Here is a 22809-nt window from a genome sequence, read left to right as displayed (position 1 = left end):
GTGAGAAATGTAATAAATATTCTGGATTTAAATTCATGTTCTTAAAGTGTAGTGGAATATCTTTAAAAGCCAAGAAAAAGAAAAGAAACCAGATATGAAAATCATCATTATCAATCTTTCAAATTGTTGTTAAATATGATTCTAACAACAATGATGCAAATTAAATCATCATTTTATAGTTCTATTTCTTACAATCATTTTAGCTTAGAATGACGATATCCTCAATAATGTTTATCTTTAGCACTGAACATTCAGCGTTGTGCAGAAAGAAATAAATTAATTAGTCGTCGAATGATTTTATCTGTTGAAAGGTGTAGCCAGGTATTTCCATCATTTTCAAAGTCAAATATGTGATATTCTTGAAATTACTTTCTGTATACTTCAATTTTATGCTTTTTTTTTTTTTTTTCTGGATATTATGTTTTATTTCATGAATAATACATATTCTAACTCTAATTGCAGTTGATTTTCATCGAGCAAAAGCAAAAGCAACATTCTTTCATGCTATCATTTTCTTAATTTTTTGCTTAGAAAAATACTTGATATTGATTTTTTTTTTCTTTACAAGTACTGCTTATTGAGGCTTTGATTAGCTATAGACAATTCACTCTTTTTTTTTCTTTTTTTTTTAAAAATTTTTCAAGATCGAAATTACACTAATAAAATAAAGCAATGAGCTCAGAAGTAAACATTCAATTGAAAAATTAAACATCCAATCAAAGTGAATGGAATTAGTAACTATTTTTTTTGTTTTTTGGAATAAAATAATCAATCAATTTGAGTGCATGATGTAATGAATGATCGATCACAACGGTTTTATAATATTTCTTCAGAGCTACTGTGATTCGTTAAACAAACATTTCTCAGTTTTTTTTTTTTTTTTTTTTTTCTGGGAAATGTGACAAATGCACACTTTTCCTAAAGTGAAATATAAGTACTCAATTAAGGCTGAAAAAATTATAATGAAATTTCGTGAGGAAAAACTTTAAAAAAAAGAAAAAAAATTGCTACGAAGACTTCTCAATAACATCGAACCGCAATGTACCATACCTCATCAACTAGCTTATCAATGACAAACCGAATTATCAACTTATTCCGGAATTGTAATCCTTGTATCTTTTGCATTTGATATGTCGAATGTTTCTTTCTTGATTTAAGTTAAAAAAAAATTTTTTTTTGAAATTTTAGATCAGCAATGAGATGTTGCGAAGTTAAGTTTGATATGAATATACAACGACATTATATCACGATTTCTCACTCTGAAATGAAATCTTATCTCTTAAATTATCTTTTCTCATTTTCATAATTAGTATTGGACTATTTTTATGCCATATTTTCAATTTCATTTTTAGGTAAACGATTTGCAAAAACATTTTTCTATGTAAGAGAAAAAGAATGCATTTCGTGTTATTTAAATTAGAATTCTATTAAAATAGATTAATGTAATAATTAATGAATAATCATCATTGATACTGTGATAATGATACTAACTTTATCACTTATGACTCATATATTATTAAGTTGTATTCCATAAAATTTAGCTAATTTTACTTTTTACAACTTAATTTCTTATTTCATGTCATTTCTTTTTCTCAATCTTTTGCTTTTGAAAATTGTCGTCGTAGATTGTTGTTTTACATTTCTTGGCATGACACTGCACGAGAATTATCTCAATGAGATTTTTCCTTTTTTCTTTCGTTTTCTTCTTTCCTACTCTCTCTTCTTTAATTTCATGATAATAAATATTAATTTGAAGATGTATATTTTTGGTGATGAGTCGGATTTCACGAATCAAATTATCAAATTAATTACTAATGCACCAATCGATGCCGAGCAACACATCATCGGTTTGCTTCTTCTTTTTTTTTATTCCTCATTTGCTGCTTACTTTCTAATCATGCGAAAAATTAGGCAACTGAAAGTTTTCATTACATTTTCCCAATATAGCGCAATTTTATAAGTATCTAATAAAGTAAACAAATAATTCAACATGTTACAGTGTTAAATATTACTCATTAAGTTTACTTGCATAATTGCTAAAATCAAAAAAAAAAAAAAGATAAATTAGTCGTAACTCATAAGGTTTCATAATTAGAAAGTAGATGATTTATCCTTTGTTGCATTTAATGATCTTCCACTTTAGGCCATCATTACTATAAATCACTTCCACTGCAAGTTTTTAATATATTGTTAAAATGATTTATGAATTTTTACATTTTCGCTTAGAGATAGCTAATAAAAAATTTAGAAATTTTAGTTGTTGTAAAGTTCAAGTGACAAAGTTTTTGTAACTTCATGACACTATCCACTTTGAACTTGAAGAAAACTTATCATCTTGTGAAAAACTTTGGTGCTTAAGAGATTTTATGATCTTAATTGGTGAAGTGAAGAGAAATGGTAGAACTGAAGAAATAGGAGTTAATTAAAATACCAGTAATAAAAATACATGAAAATTTTTGTCTTATATAAATAAGAAAATATTTCGAGTTTGGAAATTTCAAATCAGTAATCATCCAGGTAATGTAAATGAAATAATATCGAGAGAGCCGATTATTTTTCTTTGCGAAACAGCTGACTGTGAAGCTATAAAGTGTGCGATACCTTATCTAAATGTTAGTTTGTTTTCGAACTTTTTGAAAATCTGAAATGGCTTACAAAAATATTCAGTATTTTCTGTTTTTTACCAGAGAATGTATTATATAATTCAGGTCTGTAATCCAAAATGACTTTTCGTTTTACGTGATGTGAGCGAAGAGTCCATTTTGTTTAATCGTTGAAAAGTTTTTGGAAGAAAAAGTGAAATATTACGCGTCATCGTCTTGTGCGTAACTTAAGTTTATAAAAATTAACATTTTGGCTGAAACATTTAATGGGAAAATGTAACATTCAAGTAAAAAATAAAAATGTAATAAAAGGAAAATTTGATAGATATTCCATTGCTAATGCACTGTATCAGTTTTTAAGGAACGGATAATAATTTCATTTTTTTTCTTTTAACTGCTGAAATCAAATAGTCAATCTGATACGATGAGCAATTTGTGAGTTTTGGAGCTCATTAACCTATTTATTGTTTTAATCTATTTCTTCCATTTCTGGAAAACAAATATATTAGAACTTTATAATCAAAAAAATGAACAATCTAAATTTGTTTTCTATTAGTAATTTATTTAACCTTTATTTGAAATGTTCAGTTGACTAATTTTCATTTTTGTTTTTACTTCAAATAATGGAAAAAACAACTTTCTCCAATTTAAAGCTTTTCAAAGCTGTGAAAAGTTAGGAAGGAAGTGAAAGCATCCGTTGGAGAAAGTGTTTTTTCTTTCGTTAAAAATGAATTGTTTTCCCTTAGTAATGATCTCCCTCGAATTGAAAATTACAGATTTTACTAAATTATTAAGTGAAGCCTAAATTCACATCTTTCCTGATGATTACTATTTTCTCGATCTTGATTCCTAAACAAACTGTTCATTGTCTTGAAGAAGTAAAAATTGAGAATGCTATTTCAAAAACCTGAACTGTCTACAAGAAAAATTGACACGTTGATACGCATCATTTATAAATATCATAATAAAATGTAATTTAGTTAATTTGAGTCAAAAATGTTTTCGTAGAATTCGACTGAGTATTTTACTGATATTTTATAAATATATCAGTGAAATTATTGTTGAATGCTTGATCAAAAAATTAAGCGAGAATGTGCCCACCGATTATTATTTGGGAAAAATATGAAAATTTAGCGGGATGATTAAAAACGGCGTCGAAAGTTCCACCGAATCCCTGTACTATCCGGTTCATCATGCAGTGGTATAGTGATTAGGAGACAGTATATACTGAATAACGAAGCAATCTATAAAAAAAAAAAAAAAAAAAATAACGAAATATCAAATGCAGAAAATAACAATTTCAATATATCGTATTCTGATTTTATTTGCCGGCTAATTGGCTTAACTAACATAATAACTTCATGCAAAAAATTTTACATCCAGCATTTACAACAAAAATTTGAGTTGGGAGTGATTCGATGAATAAAAACATTTGCTTGCATTTGCATTATTTGCTTGCACTGATATTTCTGTAGCAAATTAAAATAATTTATTTAATAAATGAAATCAGTAATCTATTTCTAAGCCATCATTTATTTAAAACGAAGAGAAATTTGTAAGGAATGATTATTTCAAGTGCAATGACTACTGCTACGAATGAGTTTTGCACTGTATTCACATTTATGGAATGCATTAATTTTAACACTTCAAAAATTTCATAAAGTGATAAGTAAGTATAAGACATAAAGTCGTCTGATTTAAGGCTCAGAGTCTTTCTGGATGGCATAAATAGAGCAGTAATCACTACTCCTTTTTAGTCTCCGCCATTCATCAAATACAGTTACTTCTAGCGAGAAGTATATTTAATCTAAATGAGTTAATCTTTATATTATTCCTACAGTAATCTAAGTCTTCATTAGAAAAAAAAAAAAAAAAAGAGACAAAAAACTAGGAAAAAGCGAGTCCTTAAATGCTTATGGCTGAAATAAGTGCTGAAAATATTAAATTATGAAATTGAACAAACACTTATATCAGATTGAAAGTAATTTCAGGAAAAATTGCCGATTATTTTTATTAAGCAGCAATGGAGCAATGAAGAACTGAAACTTGTAGAAATAACCATCCAAGAATCATTATCTATGAGAAAACAGCTATGGCACGATGAAATTAAAAAACTAAGGTTTCAGGATCGATGCATGAAAAATTGATAATATTTTGAAGATCGCCAAATTAAAGTATTCCTTTAGAAATTTCTCAAATGCCTTGTTTTACCATAAAAATTGTCATTTTCAGCGCATTGCAAGGCAGAAAAGCTCAAGAAGAACGTGTTAAAAAATTGAATCATTGGATCAATAATACTTCTGTGCAGTATTACTGTCTTTCATCTTCCGAAAGTGATTTTGAGGTAATTGAGGAAATGATATGTCTGTCTCCGGGTATCTTATAAACTTGACCATATATATTACTAATTGACTTTAGGGGTATCAAGTAAGTTCAATCTCCTTCTCCTACCTGACATGGATATAAATGATTTAAGCGATCACCTTTATTACTTTAGTGCAAGATCTCGATTAGAAAAGCCAAATCATTTTTCATGGATAATTTGCTCTGATTCCAGAATAACTTGATAAAAGTCATGTATCGGAAAGCACCCATCAAATGCACTCACCAGCTGATAACGACAGTTTCCCAAAGACCACCCGTAATCAGTTGAAAAATATTTTAATTTTTCCTTCTTGCAAAATTTCGTTCTTCTCATCCGACTATTTACTAATCATTTATGCTATTTGAATACGAACAGTATGAGATTATTTCCTTATCTAATCGAAGATTTATGTTATCAATTTTGAATCACATTGAAAATTATCAGTTCGACAGCGCAGATGTTAAAATAAGATCCCAGTTGCAGGCATTACATTGGACACCGCTACCACAGCCCGATGAAGCCCAAATAACTTTTAAAATAGCATTTCCTCGAAGTTGCTTGACGAGAAGTGAATTATTTGAATTGGTGAAAAGGATCAGTAATGCTTACAGGTGGCAATACCAGTACGAATGGAGCCATGGAATGCTTTTAAGAATCGAAGCGGTTTGTTCTGAAGTTGAAATTTTTCAGTCAGATAAATTGTTTTGAATAGATAAGTTACAAGTCGAAAAAGGAGACCAAATTCTGTAGGATATGCCATTTCTCGATACTTTCCGAGCTGATTTAGAATCTTACATCAGGAATTTACTTTCCCATCACTAGCTTTTTGAAAATACTACTCCTCTGGATGATTTAGTAAATAAAATTGTTGAGTAAATTGTTGACTTAATAACTTAGTACTTCAGGCTAAGATTGCAATCATACAACATGATCCAGAAACATTGGAGATATCAGGCAGAATTGATAACGCCATCACGGATGACAATTCTGATACGGTACCGATGAAATCCGTGTGGCCTTATTTATCCATTGCTTTAACTGCTGCTATAGAGTATTTCGACGAACTTTCATCACAATACATAGTAAATAACTTGCGTATAGATTTCGTTTTTTTCTTTTTCTTTAATTTAAAAATAAATTACAAGTAATTGTATGGAACTAAGCTCATGAAAGTGATGACAGTCACAGCTGAAAGAAGGATTAAGAAATGAATCCCTGATGCTTCTGAAGGCATAATTTTTTTCACAGATTCGAATTATTCCGTTTGGTAACATCTTTTATGCAGAAAAAAACGCTCTTCCTCGAGCATTTGACTTGACCCAGCTGCTGATCTCAAATGACTTTTTGAAAAGAGTTGCCTACCGAGATAATGGAATTCTTCACCATCTGAATTTGGTACAACTATTTCCAGGTCAGCTTTTTTTTTTCCTATCTTTATTATATTTCTGCCATCGGATTTATCCTAAACGGTTCTATCAGAAGAAAACTCGTAATTTGACATGAAAAATAGCAGAGCAATTTATAGCTCTGATTTAATAATTTCCTGTAAATTTCACAGGCAAATTTAAATAATTGAATTTCAGAGCTGAAGCCAAAAACACTTGCCGAAATTGATGAAATGAAAGCAAAAAGTAATAATAGCACAGGAAAAGAGGAAAACGAATCGAGAAATGATCCCATGTTTTTACCTCTACCCGAACGTAGCTATACTACTGGCTGTGGCCGACGAGTGTCGTTTGGCAGCGTAAAATGCATCCCACAACCACTACAAAAGGTATTACTTAAAGTTTTATGCTGAAATCAAACTATGCTTTAGTCGTCTGTCCAATTTTATCTATCAAATAATTAGTAGAGTTTGAATAATGTTAGTAATTCAAAAATGGAATTTTCAGATAGAACCAGACGTAGAATTAGATGATATGCCAAATGAAAAGTCTAAGAAGACACAATATGAAATAATGGTTGACAATTATGTGGATCTAATAATGGATGAAACAATGCGACAAATCAAAATTTCGTGATCATTTGGATCAATTGATATGCTTTTGGGATTAAATAAATAATGGCATATTCATTCTTGTAGCCTTAGAAATGTATTAAATTATATTAGGAACATATTTGGAAGCAAATAATAAATGACAACAATTCTTCTTTAGTGAGAATTGAGTTCAATGGATGACAATTATGCTAATGTGTCAGGCATTGAAATAACTTCACAAGAACAACAGAATGTAATAATTAAGAGAGTACAGGGAGTGGAAAACGTTTGAAATGGTATGTAAAGAGTGACAAAGGAAATGACAAGGCATATTTGTAAATATGTACCAAATAAACAAAAAATAAATGTAAAAATCTTATGGTTGCAAGTTAAATATAATAACTTTATCTATTAATTGTACCTTCAACTAAGGTAGAATGTTAATTACTAAGTGAATACAGGAAATACGAGAGAGAGAGAGAGGGAGAGGGAGAAGTCAGTGATTATTCTGAATAGGTTTATGTTCAGGATGCAATTAACGTGTGTGAGAGTTTGGTGACGCAGGCGCGTGGTCGGCAAGGATCAGGATGGTGTTTTTTTTTTATTAATTTAAGAATTGAAATCTTGATTCTTCATGAGTGGAGCGCTAAAAACTCGGTGGTTAGTCAGTTACTAGAATGTGTTGGAAATTCAGAAAAGTCACCGAAGGAGTGAGAAAAAAAAAGGAAATCCTAACATCAAAAAAAATACTACGTCCATCATCCTTCTTTTCGTCTTACGGTGTCGTGTCGCTATAGTTTACGAGTTACAAATACTTTATTGTGAGGTTGACATTTTCAGAGGAACATACCATACACCCGTGTGACCCGAAACCTTGTCAGGGTTTTCACCGTTTGGGAATCACACGAACCGGTGTCACGGTTGTGAGGGAGCAATGGGCGTATTAAGCAAGTTTCTAGTTGGTACACTTGGATTAAGAATCAACAGAGCGACGTGTTACGAAATGGTGCATACGTGGAATCCTGATTGTTACGGAGCGATCACCGATTCGTTGCGGGATGGATGGTTGTTCTCCCTCAAGACCTATATCATCTTTTACGGCGTAGGTCAAGGGATTATAACAAACCGTAGCCTTTGCTAGGTGACGTTGGGATCGTACTAATATTTGACTCAGACAGATTGTTGTGTTATCACTTTTTTACACATTGTTCCATCATTTCTTTTCAAGTAATGTCAGTTATTACTTAATGGGAAATTGTAACAGTATAAGCATATATAAAACCTTTTTTTACGTTTACAAGAAGGTATCAAAAACTTAGGAAGAAATATGTTGAACTTTTACAAAGCAAATAAGTATTAAATTTGCAAGAATTTTAATTCTTTTTATTCTTTAGAATTAATTCTTTTCGAGTACAGTAATAATTTTCAGTTGACTAATATTTTTTCGGCAAAGGATGTACGACAAGTTCGTTGGCGTAAAATATTAATTGATTCAGTTCGATCTTCTTTTTTCTTAACGACCAATTTAATTATTTTTCTTTGGCTAACGTGTCAGATAAGGTTCGTCGAAAATTACATTACAGTTTTTTATTTGGAATGTTATTGTGACCGTTTCTAAATAGGTACTTCTTTATGTAATTATAGGAAAATATTGGGATTTTTCACTGTTCCAACGCTTGGTTTTATGAGTGGAATGATTTCTGCACTGCTTGCGATTTTAATCGAAAATCGGAAGAGGAGGCCACTGCTAGCTTTGTATCTAATCAACTTGGTCTGCTAAAATTTCAGTATAATGTTGATTTTAATTTTGCTTTTTTTAAAAAAGAGATGGAAAGGGAACGGAGTTTATAAAATAAATTGGGTCGCTCTAAGTCTATTCGCAACATGAAATCGGTGATTTTGAAATGTTTCTATCTTTATTTATCATAATTTATGCCCTGTTTTGCTTCTTCTTGGATAGTGCTTAATAAGGAATTATTGCTCTTGTAGGCATCAGAAACAGCTTATCATCAGCTAGTCAATCACGGTTATCTGAAGTATATACCGAATGGTGCAGTGATCATATTTGGGATTGGACTTGCAGGATTACTTCATTTATATTATAAAAATGAACTTCATACTAATTTAAGGAAATCTATCGAGTATGTCCTATTCATTCAGTGAATATTTCACATCTCAGTGTTGTACATTATGGTGTTTGCGTAGTGTATCAGGTATTGTTAAATGCTTGGTTGCAATATAACAGCAGTATTAGGTTCGATACCTTGCCCGTTCAGCAATTTCATTTAATTGCCCAGACAGACAGCGAAGTTTGCAGATGAAGTGGAAACTTTCGTTCACGATCTCGGCAAAATCAGCATGAGATATAAATTCCTTAATGTGGAATGACCTGTCTTCCATGTTACTCCAACTTGTATCTTACATTTAATTTAAGGTGTTTTACTTCTATTGAGGAATATGTGTTATACAAAAATAAATGATGGCAATCATTCTTTAATTTGCAATAATAAACTTAAATAAATAGCCTATCTAGTTTTCCTTTTTTACTGGACGGCTTTAGATTGCGATGCATGGGAGAGTATTTCTAAATTTTTTAGAAATCACAGTTGTATTGGCCGAGATTCTGGTTTTTTTCCCTCTCAAGTTTGCGTGGAATTTGCAGGTAGAATATTTTTTGTAAAAACCAGATGTCGTTGATTCATTTTTTTTTTCTCACTTTACAGATATGTTTTATTAATGGATGAAACGAAAGAATTATTTTCTCATAATGTGATTCAAAGAGTGTATTCTCCGATCGGAACTGCTCTGCTAATGCTGCGACAAAGGTATGCAAAGCATCCATTGTGCCGACACCAACATTCATGCATTAGCAGATTTATTGAGGTAAGCATTTTTGTTATAAATGGTATTTGTTTTCAATAATTGTTTTTTATATACATGTCAATCTTAAGGTTTTTAAATATGACGAGGAAATCAGTTTCGTAGTTCTGTTTAAATATGAACTTTCTATACGTTTGCAAAAAGTTTTTATAATTATATTGAGGTCTCATCGCTCACTTTTTGACTTAAGACTTAAGGAGTGATTATATATTTCAAAGAAGAGAAAACTTTACTATATAAGAGAGAGATAAAAATGAACAGGGAATGGAAGAGAAGGAACAAAAGAATGATATTTATTACACTGATGATATGAGGATGAATTAGTTTAAAAAATTAATAGTATATGATATATATTATACAACTTTCTCGACCAACAAGTCTTCCCGGGATTTAGTGAAAAAGATTTTTAAGAATTTTTTAAGAATGAAAAAGATTTTTAAGAATTTTTAAGAATGTTTAAGATTTAAGAACTTCTCATTCATCCTCATATCATCAGTGTACTATCATTTCTAGGTGTTTTTCAACAATTTTTCTCAAGCTCTAATCTGGAGTGTCTGTATGGTGATTTTCAAAATTGGAAAAGAAATTACGCGTCAGCCTGCTGCGTCTATCAAACATATTCTGAGATTTCGAACTCTACGTTTACCGTTGTTTTACGGATTTCTGGCATTATTGTTTCAAGTACGTGATTCGTTCATTTTTTATATTTTGTTTTTATCTCATTTGTTTATTTTTTTATTAAGAATGATTTGTTTCGTTTTTCTTCGATATTGAATTTTATATCCTCCTTTCCACAACCTCAGCAACTGGGTTTTTTACATGCACGTGTTTAAGAAAACAAGATATGAAATCTTGAAGTAGAAAGTTGCGGTTTAATGAAGCTTAAACTAGTCATACGATATTTGGAGGTTTTTACTAATCAAAAAGATACAAATGTGATAATTGACATCTTCTGACTGCTGTTTGGGTTTTAAAGTTATATCATTGATAGACGATATGATTTAATGAATGGCGGACTGTTTGGCTAAGGTTTTTTACTTAATTTTTGAATATTCTCGCTCACCCTTGCCTTGCGAGCATATTTTATCAGCTTTAATAAGAAAAAATTTCTGTTAACTGTACTTCAGGTTTCACGATGTGGTTATAGTTGGTGTACAAATCAGGTTTCACCATTATCTTTTTGTGGTGCAGTAGCTGGTTTGTCATTATTTTTTTATCCTAATATTTCCATTGCTATGTACGTGTTTTGGAAGTTTATTGAGGTTAGTTTTTTTTTTTTTTTTTTCTTATTTTCTTTTGCTATTAGAAAAGATTTCATTTACTTATAATGACAGAACAAAACTAGAGTTTTTGAAATGCTTCAGGGCTTTTTCTTTTCATACTACAAAAACTTGGTAATACCTTATGTGGATGTAATCCTTTATGCGCTTGCAACGGGTTATGTTGCATGGAATGCAGTGATCGAACCTCATACGCTCAGGGAGGGCTACTGGAAATTCCTCGCTGGGCTTACAGGAAATAAGTCAGTCATTTTTTAAATTATTATTTTTTTTTTGCATAAATTCTTTTTTTAATTGTGATTCTTGTTAAGCCAGCCAAATGTAGAAGTGAGATATAAAAATTGATCATTTGCTTAGGGTGTTAAATATTCCATTGTGTTCATTTACCAACGAAACTTTCTGAGTATGAAATGGCACTTCAAATGTTGTGTATCACTGAAATGTTCTATATTTTGATTTCAGAATTGAGCAGCTAAACCGGCGCTTGTTTGATAGTTTTGGTTATGATTCTTCGAAGAAGTTTCCGCATTTTATACCCAAGTTAGATCCAAGGTTCACTTCACTTAACGACATATGGTCAGTGATACATCATGATTAGTCTTTCATAACGTTCTTTCGAACTTTCTACCTGTTGTTTTGCTTTCCTTATGTGATTCATGATCAGTAAAAACTTCTGCTTCACCGGATTTTAAAGTCATTATTAATTTGGGTTGTTTGCAAATATTTGGTTCTCATTTGTGTTAATCTGCCATCCTGTTTTCCATTCTTTTGCTTCTCATAATTTTGAACGTTTCCCTTTACTTCTATATTTCTTTTAATTTTTGGTTGCCTTTTACTTCCATCATCCTTCATTATTATCCATTCCTTTGTATATCCTAATTTGTTCCTTTAATTTTTAGGTATTTATTTTGGGACAAGCCTTGAAATTGATTTCTAGAAAATACTGAATTTGTTACAATTCGCATAAACTGTTGGTTTTCTGTAATAAAAATTATTATAAACTTTTTATTACATATGTTTATTTAAACAGTATGTCGTTAAAACGAATGTGAATTCTTTTCCTTTTCTCACAATATGAATAATATGGCAGTGTGACATGAATGAGATGAAAACTTACAGTTACAAATTTCCATTTTTTTTTTTTTTTTTTTTTTCTACTTTTTTTCCCCTTTTGTCGTTTTTCTAATCGCGAAGTTATCAGAAACTAAAGTGAATGATGGTAATATGATCGAAGGATGACCGAAAAAAATTGGAGTGATACCGATTTGCTATCTTATATTGTGGATTTCATTCTGAAACACAAATTTTTATATGACTGTCCCAATGTCAAGTTTTTATCAAACAATTTGTGGGAACGCATACCGCGCAATGTAAGGCTTTTTATTTTGCCCAGTCACCTATTATCAGCATCAGTGCTAGAGTTCAGATTTCTTACTGAAATCCTATCAGTGATTTAGAGATAATTTCTATTGTATAATAAACTATTCCAATCAGTTTGGTTACATCGTATGTTGTTTTTGCATATTTTAATATTGAGATATAAGCAAACCAATGGAGATGGGAAATGTAAATTCTTACATGTAATTAATATGTTTTTTCCATGAAGTACACTAATGGAAGCTCGTTTTAAATATCAAATGTAGCTTATTTCAGTGGCTAGAATACCTAGAAAAGCTGAACAACGAAGAACTCAATCTGTTTCCTTTTCAGAAACCGACGCCAGTAAGTTTCTCCATTTATTTGGTAATAAATTATAAGCATTCTTAGCTCACTTCAAATGAGTGAGTTTATTTCTACCTTCGGTTATCAATATACATAGTAAGAAGTTTCACACTTTTCATTTTAGCTTCAATATGAACATGATAATACCACCGAATGTTGCAATATTTGATCAAGAAAACCTTCTAAGCATGAGAAATAATAGACTGTAATGCTAAAACACATAAGTTCGGAACTCTTTACAACCTATATCATTTGCATGATTGCAGAAACTCCACACTGCTAAGAACAGAAACAGATTTTGGGTTTCCGCGTTCTTGAGCGGATGGGAAGCAAGTTCTGGGTGAGACTGATATGAGGAAAGACATCAGCGTTTGAAAACCCTCGTGCAAATACAGAGGTTTTAGCTCACTTTTTTTCTTTTACCCGATTTCAGTACTGTCCTGAGACTTTGCTCGAATTTCATGTTGCCAGTAATGAAATATTTATACATCAAAGTAATTCTTGTTTGGCAGCAGTTTTGCCTGATAATTTGTCGCAGTTCGATACACCTTTGATTCAAGGGAATAGTTGTATGACTGTCAAAAAACGCCATGAAATTGAAAACTTCACAGTTTTGCTTATGGCATATTGCAAACTTTACGGCATCAATCGTATTGTGGATGTTGGGTGTGGTGTGGTAAGTCTATTACACACAAATCATTTGTCGTAAATTCCAAATTTTAATTGAAATTTAAAGATCATTCCATTCGAGACAGTCAACTTATAATTGCATAGGTGATCACAGTAGTATGGGTGGTCAATCTAGAATTTTTGCTACGAAGTTTAGCCAAAATTTCCGTGCTTTCAGATTTTTAAAACTGTTGTTCTTTTCCGTATAATGAATGCTTGATAATTGAGAAACGTTTAGGGACATTTGATCAAAGAGTTATCACGGCATTGCAAAGTCGTTGGAATTGACTGTAATGAAAAGTTTTGCCAACGTGCCAGGAAATGTTGCAGTGAGTTTTAAAACGGTCTTTCAAACTCCATAAATTTGAAATACTATTTATGTGATCTTCAACATAAACAGTCTCCTGATTGCAGCATACGCCGAAATTATTTGTTTGACTATCATTTGTGATGGTACAGAAGATCAAAAACTATTAGAATTTCTTTCAGGAGATGAGGTTTGAATTTTGCTTCCAACTTTAATTGCTAATGGTGCAGTTTTTTAATCCACCAAAAGCTTTACCAATTAGAATGCTGAACTTGCATAGGTAGTCTGCGTTGGTTTAAATGATTTTATATCAGAAATCTCAGAATAAATAAAATGAAATTAATAATTGACAATTTCTCACAGTGTTATTTTAAACTTAGTGTTATTACAGCATGATCGAACTGCAGTAGTTTCATTGCATGGATGTGGTGATCTCCAACCAACACTCTTACGTCACTTCTGCAAGTTGGACCGTAATCGAGTGCCACTTGTTTTTACAATTCCATGTTGTTATCACAAAATGTCAAATTTAAGTAAGTTTTTTATAACGTTTCTTCGGTGATAACTTTGCTAGAGTAGTTAGGAATTTGTCTTTGATAAAATATATTTGATAAAAAATAAGTTCTAGAAATATTTACATCATATATATAAAATGTTTAATAGAATCAATTTAGAAAAGGAAATGTTTCATTGGGCAATGAGCAACGAACTAAAACAACGATCCATTTCCTGTGAAGTGTTACCAGTGAGTGCGCTAAGATTGGCTTGTCAAAAGCACATTTCCAAGTAAGTGAAAAAAATCTGGATATTCACAGTTTCTAAATACTATGCGTAGCTTCAGATATAATTTTGTTTTTTTTTTTTTTTTTTTTCATGTTCAAAATGTTGCAGTTGGCCTACTTCTGATAAAGATCGAAAAAAGCATACAAAAGATTTTATCAGTCGAGCTTTACTGGAATGTCTATACGACAAACACAAGGGTGATGTTTTAACTTTCTTAAACTGTGCTTTAGTTTTCAAGTACAGCATTTTTTGTTTAACAATGACAGATGCGTTCTCCTGTTCTCGAGTGTTAAATTTGTGAGTTCATAAGCAAAGTTAAATTTCTTTAGCAAACAATATTAATTTTATACGCGGGTTGATAAGTGAAAGCTAGGGAATGAATGCAGCTTTTTACGTTTGCCTTTTTTTTTACTTTTACCTTTTTACGAATGAGTATTCTAATAAGTTAAATGGATAAATTTAGACTTTGTTAGCTTTCAATTGATTTCATTCTACTTTTTCAGGGAATTCTACAAATATATATATATATATATATATATATATATATATATGTATACATGGAAATTTTTCAGAAAAACTGGTTTTTAAAGAATTTAATTTCAATATATCACTGTATTTTTGTTTCAGACTTACTACCACCATGTCGTAAGCTAAATTGTCGTTTTGATGACGTTAAAGATACTGGAGTTAAGTTAGCATCTCGACTAGGATTGAGCGAAAATGCTGTTTTACAAACTGATCGGTTGTACAGAATGATCTACACTGACCAAGAACCGTATTTCGCATATGTTGAACCTTTTACGGTTAGTACTTGAAATCTTAAGATTTTGGAATGTTTTATTAGCGTATATGTTTCTTTATCTGGTCTTTTACTTTTTTTACTTGTTTATTACTATTAGTTATTAAACAACAGCAGTTCACAGTCTTATCATTGCAGTATAAAATTTTTTTTAACCTTTTTGATCGTGTACTCTTACTGTACGTACCAATTCTTTCAGCTTTTGCAAACGATGATGCAGACACCATTAGAAATGTTTGTTTTATTGGATCGCTTATTCTTTTTGAGAGAACATGGTTATTCTGCTTATATTTTGTCCGTATTTAATCCAAAAATTTCTTCAAGACACCTTTGTATTATAGCTTCACCTTCTTGATATGAAATTGAAAAATTGTTGTTGAAATTTTGAAGTGCGTGAGGCGTGTGAAATTTGGAGAGTTGAGAAGTTGTTTGGTATGTGATTGCAAGAAATAAAACCTTCATATCATTTTTTTTTCTTTTTTTTTTTTTGTTACAGCATTAATTTTGATTTTAAAACAAACTAATGTGGAAGAAGTAAATATGTGACGAATAGAGATATTTTGGAATCAAGGCGAGACTAAAATGATGTGATATTGTTGAAAATATATTGATTGAGGTTAATTTTAATTTTAAGAACAGAACAAAATTATAAATATCCTAGAATTTGAGGAGATCGACCTGATCTAGTCTTTTTGTGGTTATGTTAAATATCAGTATTATGTCACTTAAATTCTTTGTGCTGTCCAATAATTCTCTGCAAAGTTTCTCCTGTGTAGGTTTAATATGTTAGAAAAGTAATCACATCCTCAAAGAGTCACTTTATTAGTATATCCAATGTGATGACATTTCACTTTAAAAGAAAAATCTTCAAGGTAAAAATTGCCATTCTGACGTCAATTTTATTCAGTTTTCAAATTCAGGAAATTTTGGATTTAAATTTATAAAAATAATCCACTGTGGTTCTATATCGAAAAATTCAAAATGAGCTTTGTCAGAAATTATAAATCACGACAAGTCAATTATATTTCACAAATGTCTTTTTTTTTATGATCAGTTTTATACGCAAAACTATTTCTAAAACATTAACATACCATGGGTAGCTTTAAAAAATCCTCTTTTAGATCAAAGGAATTTGCAAAGCTATTATCATAGTTATGTTTCTTCATCGATTCACTTAATTAATGTTTATCTAATGACGATTGAATGAACTATTTGATGGTAATAGTTGGATTACTACTAATGATAGTAGGGCTAACAGCGTTTCCTATATTTTTAATGGTTTTTCAATTTATATATTTATTCCGCCAATTGATTTTCAAACTCAAAATAGCAGCCGATTGGGATGCATGCTGTAAAAGAATGTCGGCAGATCAAGTTTCATTGAAGTATTTGATCGTTTTTCCGTCCTTCAACGAGTCATCATCTATCCTAACATAAAATTCAAAATTTATAATATATTAAATGTGAACGAAATCATTACCTTTTTCTTATGCAATCTTGCTTTTCTAAATTTTATCTTGTTTCTTATTTCTCAAAAATTTTCTATGAATCACTTAATTTTACTAGGAAACTTGTTCCACCAGCGAAACGAGGATGAGCAATGAAAGTTTCTTTATGTGATAGACGGAATTGCCATCATTATAATTTGAGAGTTGATAGTACGATATTGTCTATCGAATAAATTTGGTTAGAAATTCATATGAGTGGAAAATTTGCAATAAATGAAGAAAATTACACTAAAAACTTACATTTTAACAATTTTAACAATTGTGTTGAAATTTTTTGATCCTTTTATTATGCACTTGTCATTCCTTTCCGTTCATTTTTCTTGGTAATATCACAAGTTAAAAGAATAAAGTTAGAATATTAATTTGAAGTATGGGGAATGAAATGCTCTTGCATTCTCGCAATGTTTTGACATCTGAATGATTGATGAACAGAGAGTTCTTTTTTTATGCTAAATTCTGCAAAATGAGAAGAAAAAAAAAAACTGAACAATTGACTGATATGATGTGATGAACGAAGATAACATTTCATTTCCGATGCTAAAATATTTATTTTTGACGAAACATAGTTGATATAGTGAGACAGTAACAATTCGTGTTTTATTAAAGCTGAATTTATATTGCATGAATTTAATATATTAAAATTTTTCATTTATAAAATGGAGTCGATCTCCTGATCACTTAATAACAGTCAACTTTAGAAAGCTTACAACCGTATATTTCAAATGTAAATAGCACTACTTTCCATACATTTCAGAAAATTAGCTAAATCCTTAATTATTGGCTTATTTTCAAAAATTTCTTTGTAATCTTCATTACTGAATGTATGCACAAACTATTCTTTTTGATATTGTTTAATATTTTGCTTCTCTAAAATGATGGAACTTAACAAATACAAAATATTGATAACAGATGGAATACGTAAAAGTTCTTAGCTAGTAAAAATTAATGATGGAGGTCTGAATTTTGGTTTTTGTTGAAAATGCAGTTTATTATTGTTGCTATGAACTTGTCGTGACTTTTCACGATAGTTCATCTTGACAATCTGACCTAATTATTGCTGCCAAAGATAATATATTTCAATTTATTAATCCAAAATTTTTCCTATGGGTAATTGAATATAAATGCAGAGTTTTTTTCTAAAATTTTAAATCTTACAGATCATTTGTCATATTTGGAACTTTAGATTGCATATGTGAGAGGAGCATATATTTCCCGAGAAAGTTTGATAATTTTGATTGACTTAGCTTATCTGATGGATGAAATGAATGATTTAAGGTGGTAATGATCTGGTAAAAGCGGGTTGCTCTATGCTAGTTGTATTTACAATTTGCTAATTGGAATTAAGGATTTATAGAGAACTAACTTAAAGTAATCAAGGATTACAGAGATACCAGGATAGTGGAAAGGTCGCAAAAAATATTAGAGATTAGAAGAGTTTTAATGGTGTATTTGACATTAGCATAAACAAGTATGTATGATTTAAGCATAAACTTTAATTCTTTATTATCAAGTCTTGTTTTTTCAGTTAAAAGTTCTTAAATTTCTTTTTTCACCCAATCTATACAAATTTCATGTTGCGTTAGTTTATCTCTAATCAATTTATTTAACCCAAATTAATCTAAATTTAGAATAAATTACTTTTACAGAAATGCAGGATTTACTTAAATCCCGAAGGAATATTTCTCTTTTGCATTTTATCTTGTAAACAGAAACTCATCTTTCTTCTCTTCTTTCCATCTTCTCTTGACCTTTTCCATAGTTTCCTGAAACAAACTTTTTTTTTTTCAAATTTCTTCCTCATCCTTATTGTTATCGAAAGCTCTTGTACAAACATTTCGGTCAATAACGCCGCCTAATTACACACCTGACTGGTTTCTTAATAAATTAGGAAGTGATAGGTCACGTAATGATTTATTTTAAACGAAAAAAATTTGAAACAAATGTTACATTTGTTCTGTACCTCTGTTTTATCTATTATCTAAATTTTCAACCATCATTCAAGTATAATTTTCATAATTACACATCAATGAGAGTTGCTACAATAAATTTTGGAGTCGTTTTTGAAAAACTAATACTGCTAATGATTGAAGAACACGCACAGTTAGTCTATATAAAAAAACAAACGAATTAAAACGTATAGATAGAATCAGAAATGTACGGTCTTGTTTGAAGTTCGACTTCCTCTACTAAAGCGATTAAAATATAATAAAATTGGAAAAGCCATTGTAATTAATTACAATTGCAAATTTATTGAGAGAAAATAATTTCCTTTAAACTCATTCAGCAACCTATTTTGGCATTTTTTTAATGAACATTATACAAAAATTTTATTTAAAAAGTGGATGAACGAATGGCTAATGACTTATATTTTCTCAACATAATTTTTACTTTCTTCTTGATTGTTTTATGTTGACCATAGTTTTGATCCCGCCTTTGATCAATTTTTTTTAAGTTAGAATACCTTTATGAAATATTTCAAACGGTATTTTCAATCCAGTATTTTATTTCCTTCTTTCCACTCACAGTGGAAATACCCTAAGGGTACAGGAAATGTGAGGTAGGCGGTAGCTACTTGCAGGTTATTTATAAAGCTACTGAACATTACACTCAATTCATTCAGTGTACAAAATTATAATTTCAAATTTTTGGTTAGTTTTTGAAGTTCTCGTTTACGCTCTCATATTATCTGTACATTAAATCTGATGTTTCATGCTTAACAATTGGAATAATGAATATATTAGCTTCAATAAATTATTCATCCTGCTAGTTTAGTGAGTTTTTTGCCAATGCGTTGTTATTTGCATAGCACGAAACAGTATGAAGAAATGTAAAAAAAGGTATGAATATTAAATGTGACAAATATAGTTGACACCAAATAAATTAATAATAGATTTGTTAATGTCATCATACAGAGTTAGGTATAAATGTATTTCTAAATCTATAATTTAGATGAGTTATAGAAATAATCATTCTTCAATTAGTTTGTTACCAAATGTTTTTTTTTTTTTCTATTTTTTTGAATCCTTTCTGAAACTATAAATTATTTTCAAACTTTGAAAACGTGCGAGCAGATGTTTAATAAAACTGTCAAATCTAAACAAGCACATTTATAATTTTGTGGCGTTTTTAAAACTCAATAAGTCCATAATATTTCAATATTCATTTTCTTGCTTAATTCATTTAATTATTCCTTCGTAATTGGTCGTTGAACTAACAGCTACAGCAGAAATTAAATGATAATTTATCATTAAGATTACGTAAGATTGATTGTTAGCAAATTATTTAGTACTGATAAGAGTTTTCTACTTTTATTTCCTTTCATTTAAGTTTCCAATATGTATTTCAGGCCTCTTTGCGCTATTAAAATATTTTCCACTTGAAAAAAGAGCTCAAAGAAAATATTATCTTTTTTAAAAAATTCTGTTGAAAATTTAATTTTTTAGTAAAAGAAGCGACCATTACAGTTATGAAATGCAAAGATCTGCAAAAGATGTACGAATGCTAAAATTGCATTACTAATCTGTGTTATTTAAATTTGATAAAATTTTGTCCACAAAAAAAAAAAAAAGAAAAAAAGCACAAATACAACAAATTGGATAAATTGTAATTGAAAAAGAACGATTGCACTTACTTGCATGCATTTCCACTTTGAATGAAAAGAATTTCGCGCAAAATTTAAATTCTTTTTTCTATGAAAAAAGATTCGAATAATTCAACAATTCTCATAGTTTGTCATTTTAGTCATAGGAAATATTTGTTGCAATCACATGAATTTTGATGATTAAATGAACATTAATTCATCTCCGAGCATACCAAACGTCACTGACAGCTTTTGATAATTGAAATGATGAGACAAGAAATGGAAGATCAATAGTACTGGTAGTAGTAGTGATTGTGATAGTCATTAATCGGATGATAAGCTATGATTTTAATTTTTACGAGAATGATCTGCTGATGCAAAATGAAATTAGCTTGATAGAATTTCTTTCTTAAATCATTATTCAACCTGTTTTCCATCAGCACAGCTATTTATATTTTATTTCTTTTAAACTGTATTAATTATATTTCACGTCCTTAAAATTGCGTTGTCATAAGTGTTCATTTTCGGATGGACAATTAAATGACATTAACTTTTATTGACATTGCAACCACTAAACACACTAAATGTTGACATCCATTAATTTAATACATTAGCTAATTTGTTACAAAAGTTAGTTGTAGAACTATGTTTATTGCAGTAGTTGTTGCTCAAATGTTATATTCAAAACATGTCATAACACTTTGACTTCGTGTGCTTTTAGATTAACTTTTAAATATTACATATCTGATGAAGGCTAAAGTTGTAGTACACTCGCATGTAATCTACTAATGGTGAAGTTTATGCTGAAATATCGTTTACTGAATTTTTTAATGGTAATTTGAACTTGCTATTAATAATTGCTTAATATTTCCAAAACTGATAGTTTCTTAATGAATCATTTCGTCGATTATTTGATGCTGAATTTTACAACTGTTATTTGTTTTCATTTTTCTTTATTTCCTTTTTTGGTAAGAAATTTTATTTCAGTGATAGAAAATTGTGTTTTAAGATTTTTCACTTCTAATTGTTTTAATATTTGTAGAATTCATTTACATTAACCTTCATTGCTTCCTATTTGCCGATTTTTTTTTACACTCTTTCTTGCTATTTCCTAAGACATGTTGCAAAAACTTAGTTGTAAATGAAAAATCAACATTTTATTCTGATTCTTTAGTAGACAACAGAAATCTGAAACCAAAAAAGTATGATGCATTGAAGCACATATCAACAAAGATAAATTCGGTACTAGATTGAAAATATTTATCTTTAAACCTGAATAACAATTTTGTCTAATACTGGAAAATTTAATCAAATAATTAAATGTTTAATTTGTCAATATTTTGCGCAAAATTACTTCAGCTTAAGAAGGGATATGAATCAACCGCTTTATGATGCATCATTTATTTAACGACACATTAAAAACCGGATTTTCTTTTAATCAGCAAACCAGGAAAAATGGAAATTTTTGCATAATTGCTTTCAAGATAAAAAATTTTTAAGATTAAGACACTTTTTTTTTTTAAAGAAAAGGGACAGGATATTAAGTAAAACAATTAATATTCATATCAGAGAATCAGGATAATTGATGTGAAGTACTCATAAACATTAACATAAAAATGACGAAGATCAACTTCAGCCTATAATGTCACTGTATTCCACTGCAAATAACATTGGGATAACACTGGTATTGTCTTTGTTTTTACTTTGACACTGAAAATTTATGAACAGTTATGAATACACGGTACTTTATAATTGAAATTTCAACTTCGGACACTTGCGTTTAAATAAAAATATTGCGGACTTGGTTTAATGAGAAGAGCAAAGTGACCTTACCTAGTCCAGAATTGATCTCATACAGAAAGCATTAAATGACTCTTAAATGGTGAGAAAATAAAATCAAAACCAGTAGTTAAAAAAAAATGAACATTTCAAATTTCATCTTTTTTGTTCACGTCTTTTTTGATAACAAGAGTAACTTTGTTTGTTTGATAAATTAATAATTATTTATTTTACTGTTAATTTGTTGCATTCTACATCAGTGCTTACATTATCATTTATTGGACGCCGTTTGATATTATACTACAGCGGTGACTGCAGCAAAATGCGCCAATTACAGATTATTTTATCTTAATGTCACAAAATGAATCTTTTTCTATTGATTCCCTTATAATCTGTAGGCTGTGTTATTAGCCGTAAAAATAAATAATGCGCAAAAGTTGAAAGGTTGAGTTATGCAAAACTACTGAGAAACTTCAAAATTATGAGAAATTGAAAATTTTTTGTTCAGGAAAGTACTGTTTTCTTCCGATTTTCAAATTTGACTCCATTTTGAAGG

At 29.9% G+C, this 22809-nt stretch overlaps 3 protein-coding genes across 3 annotated transcripts; all 3 read left to right on the top strand.

Annotated features, from left to right (window-relative positions):
• Positions 1-1756: 1756 nt before the first annotated feature.
• Bm10143 (Uncharacterized protein) lies at positions 1757-6989 on the top strand (the record flags this gene model as incomplete). Its single annotated transcript, XM_043073151.1, has 10 exons — positions 1757-1847; positions 2518-2612; positions 4595-4722; positions 4836-4947; positions 5161-5244; positions 5452-5631; positions 5874-6050; positions 6217-6379; positions 6552-6742; positions 6861-6989. 10 exons carry the CDS (start codon positions 1757-1759, stop codon positions 6987-6989), a joined length of 1350 nt encoding a protein of 449 aa, XP_042929085.1.
• Positions 6990-7880: 891 nt separating this feature from the next.
• Bma-tmem-135 (RIKEN cDNA 2810439K08, putative) lies at positions 7881-11704 on the top strand (the record flags this gene model as incomplete). Its single annotated transcript, XM_001902509.2, has 9 exons — positions 7881-8048; positions 8376-8506; positions 8591-8717; positions 8936-9087; positions 9670-9829; positions 10340-10507; positions 10954-11088; positions 11191-11348; positions 11569-11704. 9 exons carry the CDS (start codon positions 7881-7883, stop codon positions 11702-11704), a joined length of 1335 nt encoding a protein of 444 aa, XP_001902544.2.
• Positions 11705-12341: 637 nt separating this feature from the next.
• On the top strand, positions 12342-15741 carry Bm3587 (Uncharacterized protein; the record flags this gene model as incomplete). Its single annotated transcript, XM_043073150.1, has 10 exons — positions 12342-12476; positions 12760-12828; positions 13262-13504; positions 13736-13826; positions 13912-13994; positions 14196-14337; positions 14479-14590; positions 14696-14784; positions 15215-15390; positions 15586-15741. 10 exons carry the CDS (start codon positions 12342-12344, stop codon positions 15739-15741), a joined length of 1296 nt encoding a protein of 431 aa, XP_042929084.1.
• Positions 15742-22809: the final 7068 nt, after the last annotated feature.

The sequence above is a fragment of the Brugia malayi genome (genome assembly GCF_000002995.4).
Source record: "Brugia malayi strain FR3 genome assembly, contig: Bm_v4_ChrX_scaffold_001, whole genome shotgun sequence".
In the NCBI taxonomy this organism is placed as follows: domain Eukaryota; kingdom Metazoa; phylum Nematoda; class Chromadorea; order Rhabditida; family Onchocercidae; genus Brugia; species Brugia malayi.
The sequence above is the reverse complement of the archived record's forward strand: the minus strand, read 5'-3'. Positions and strand labels throughout refer to the sequence as shown.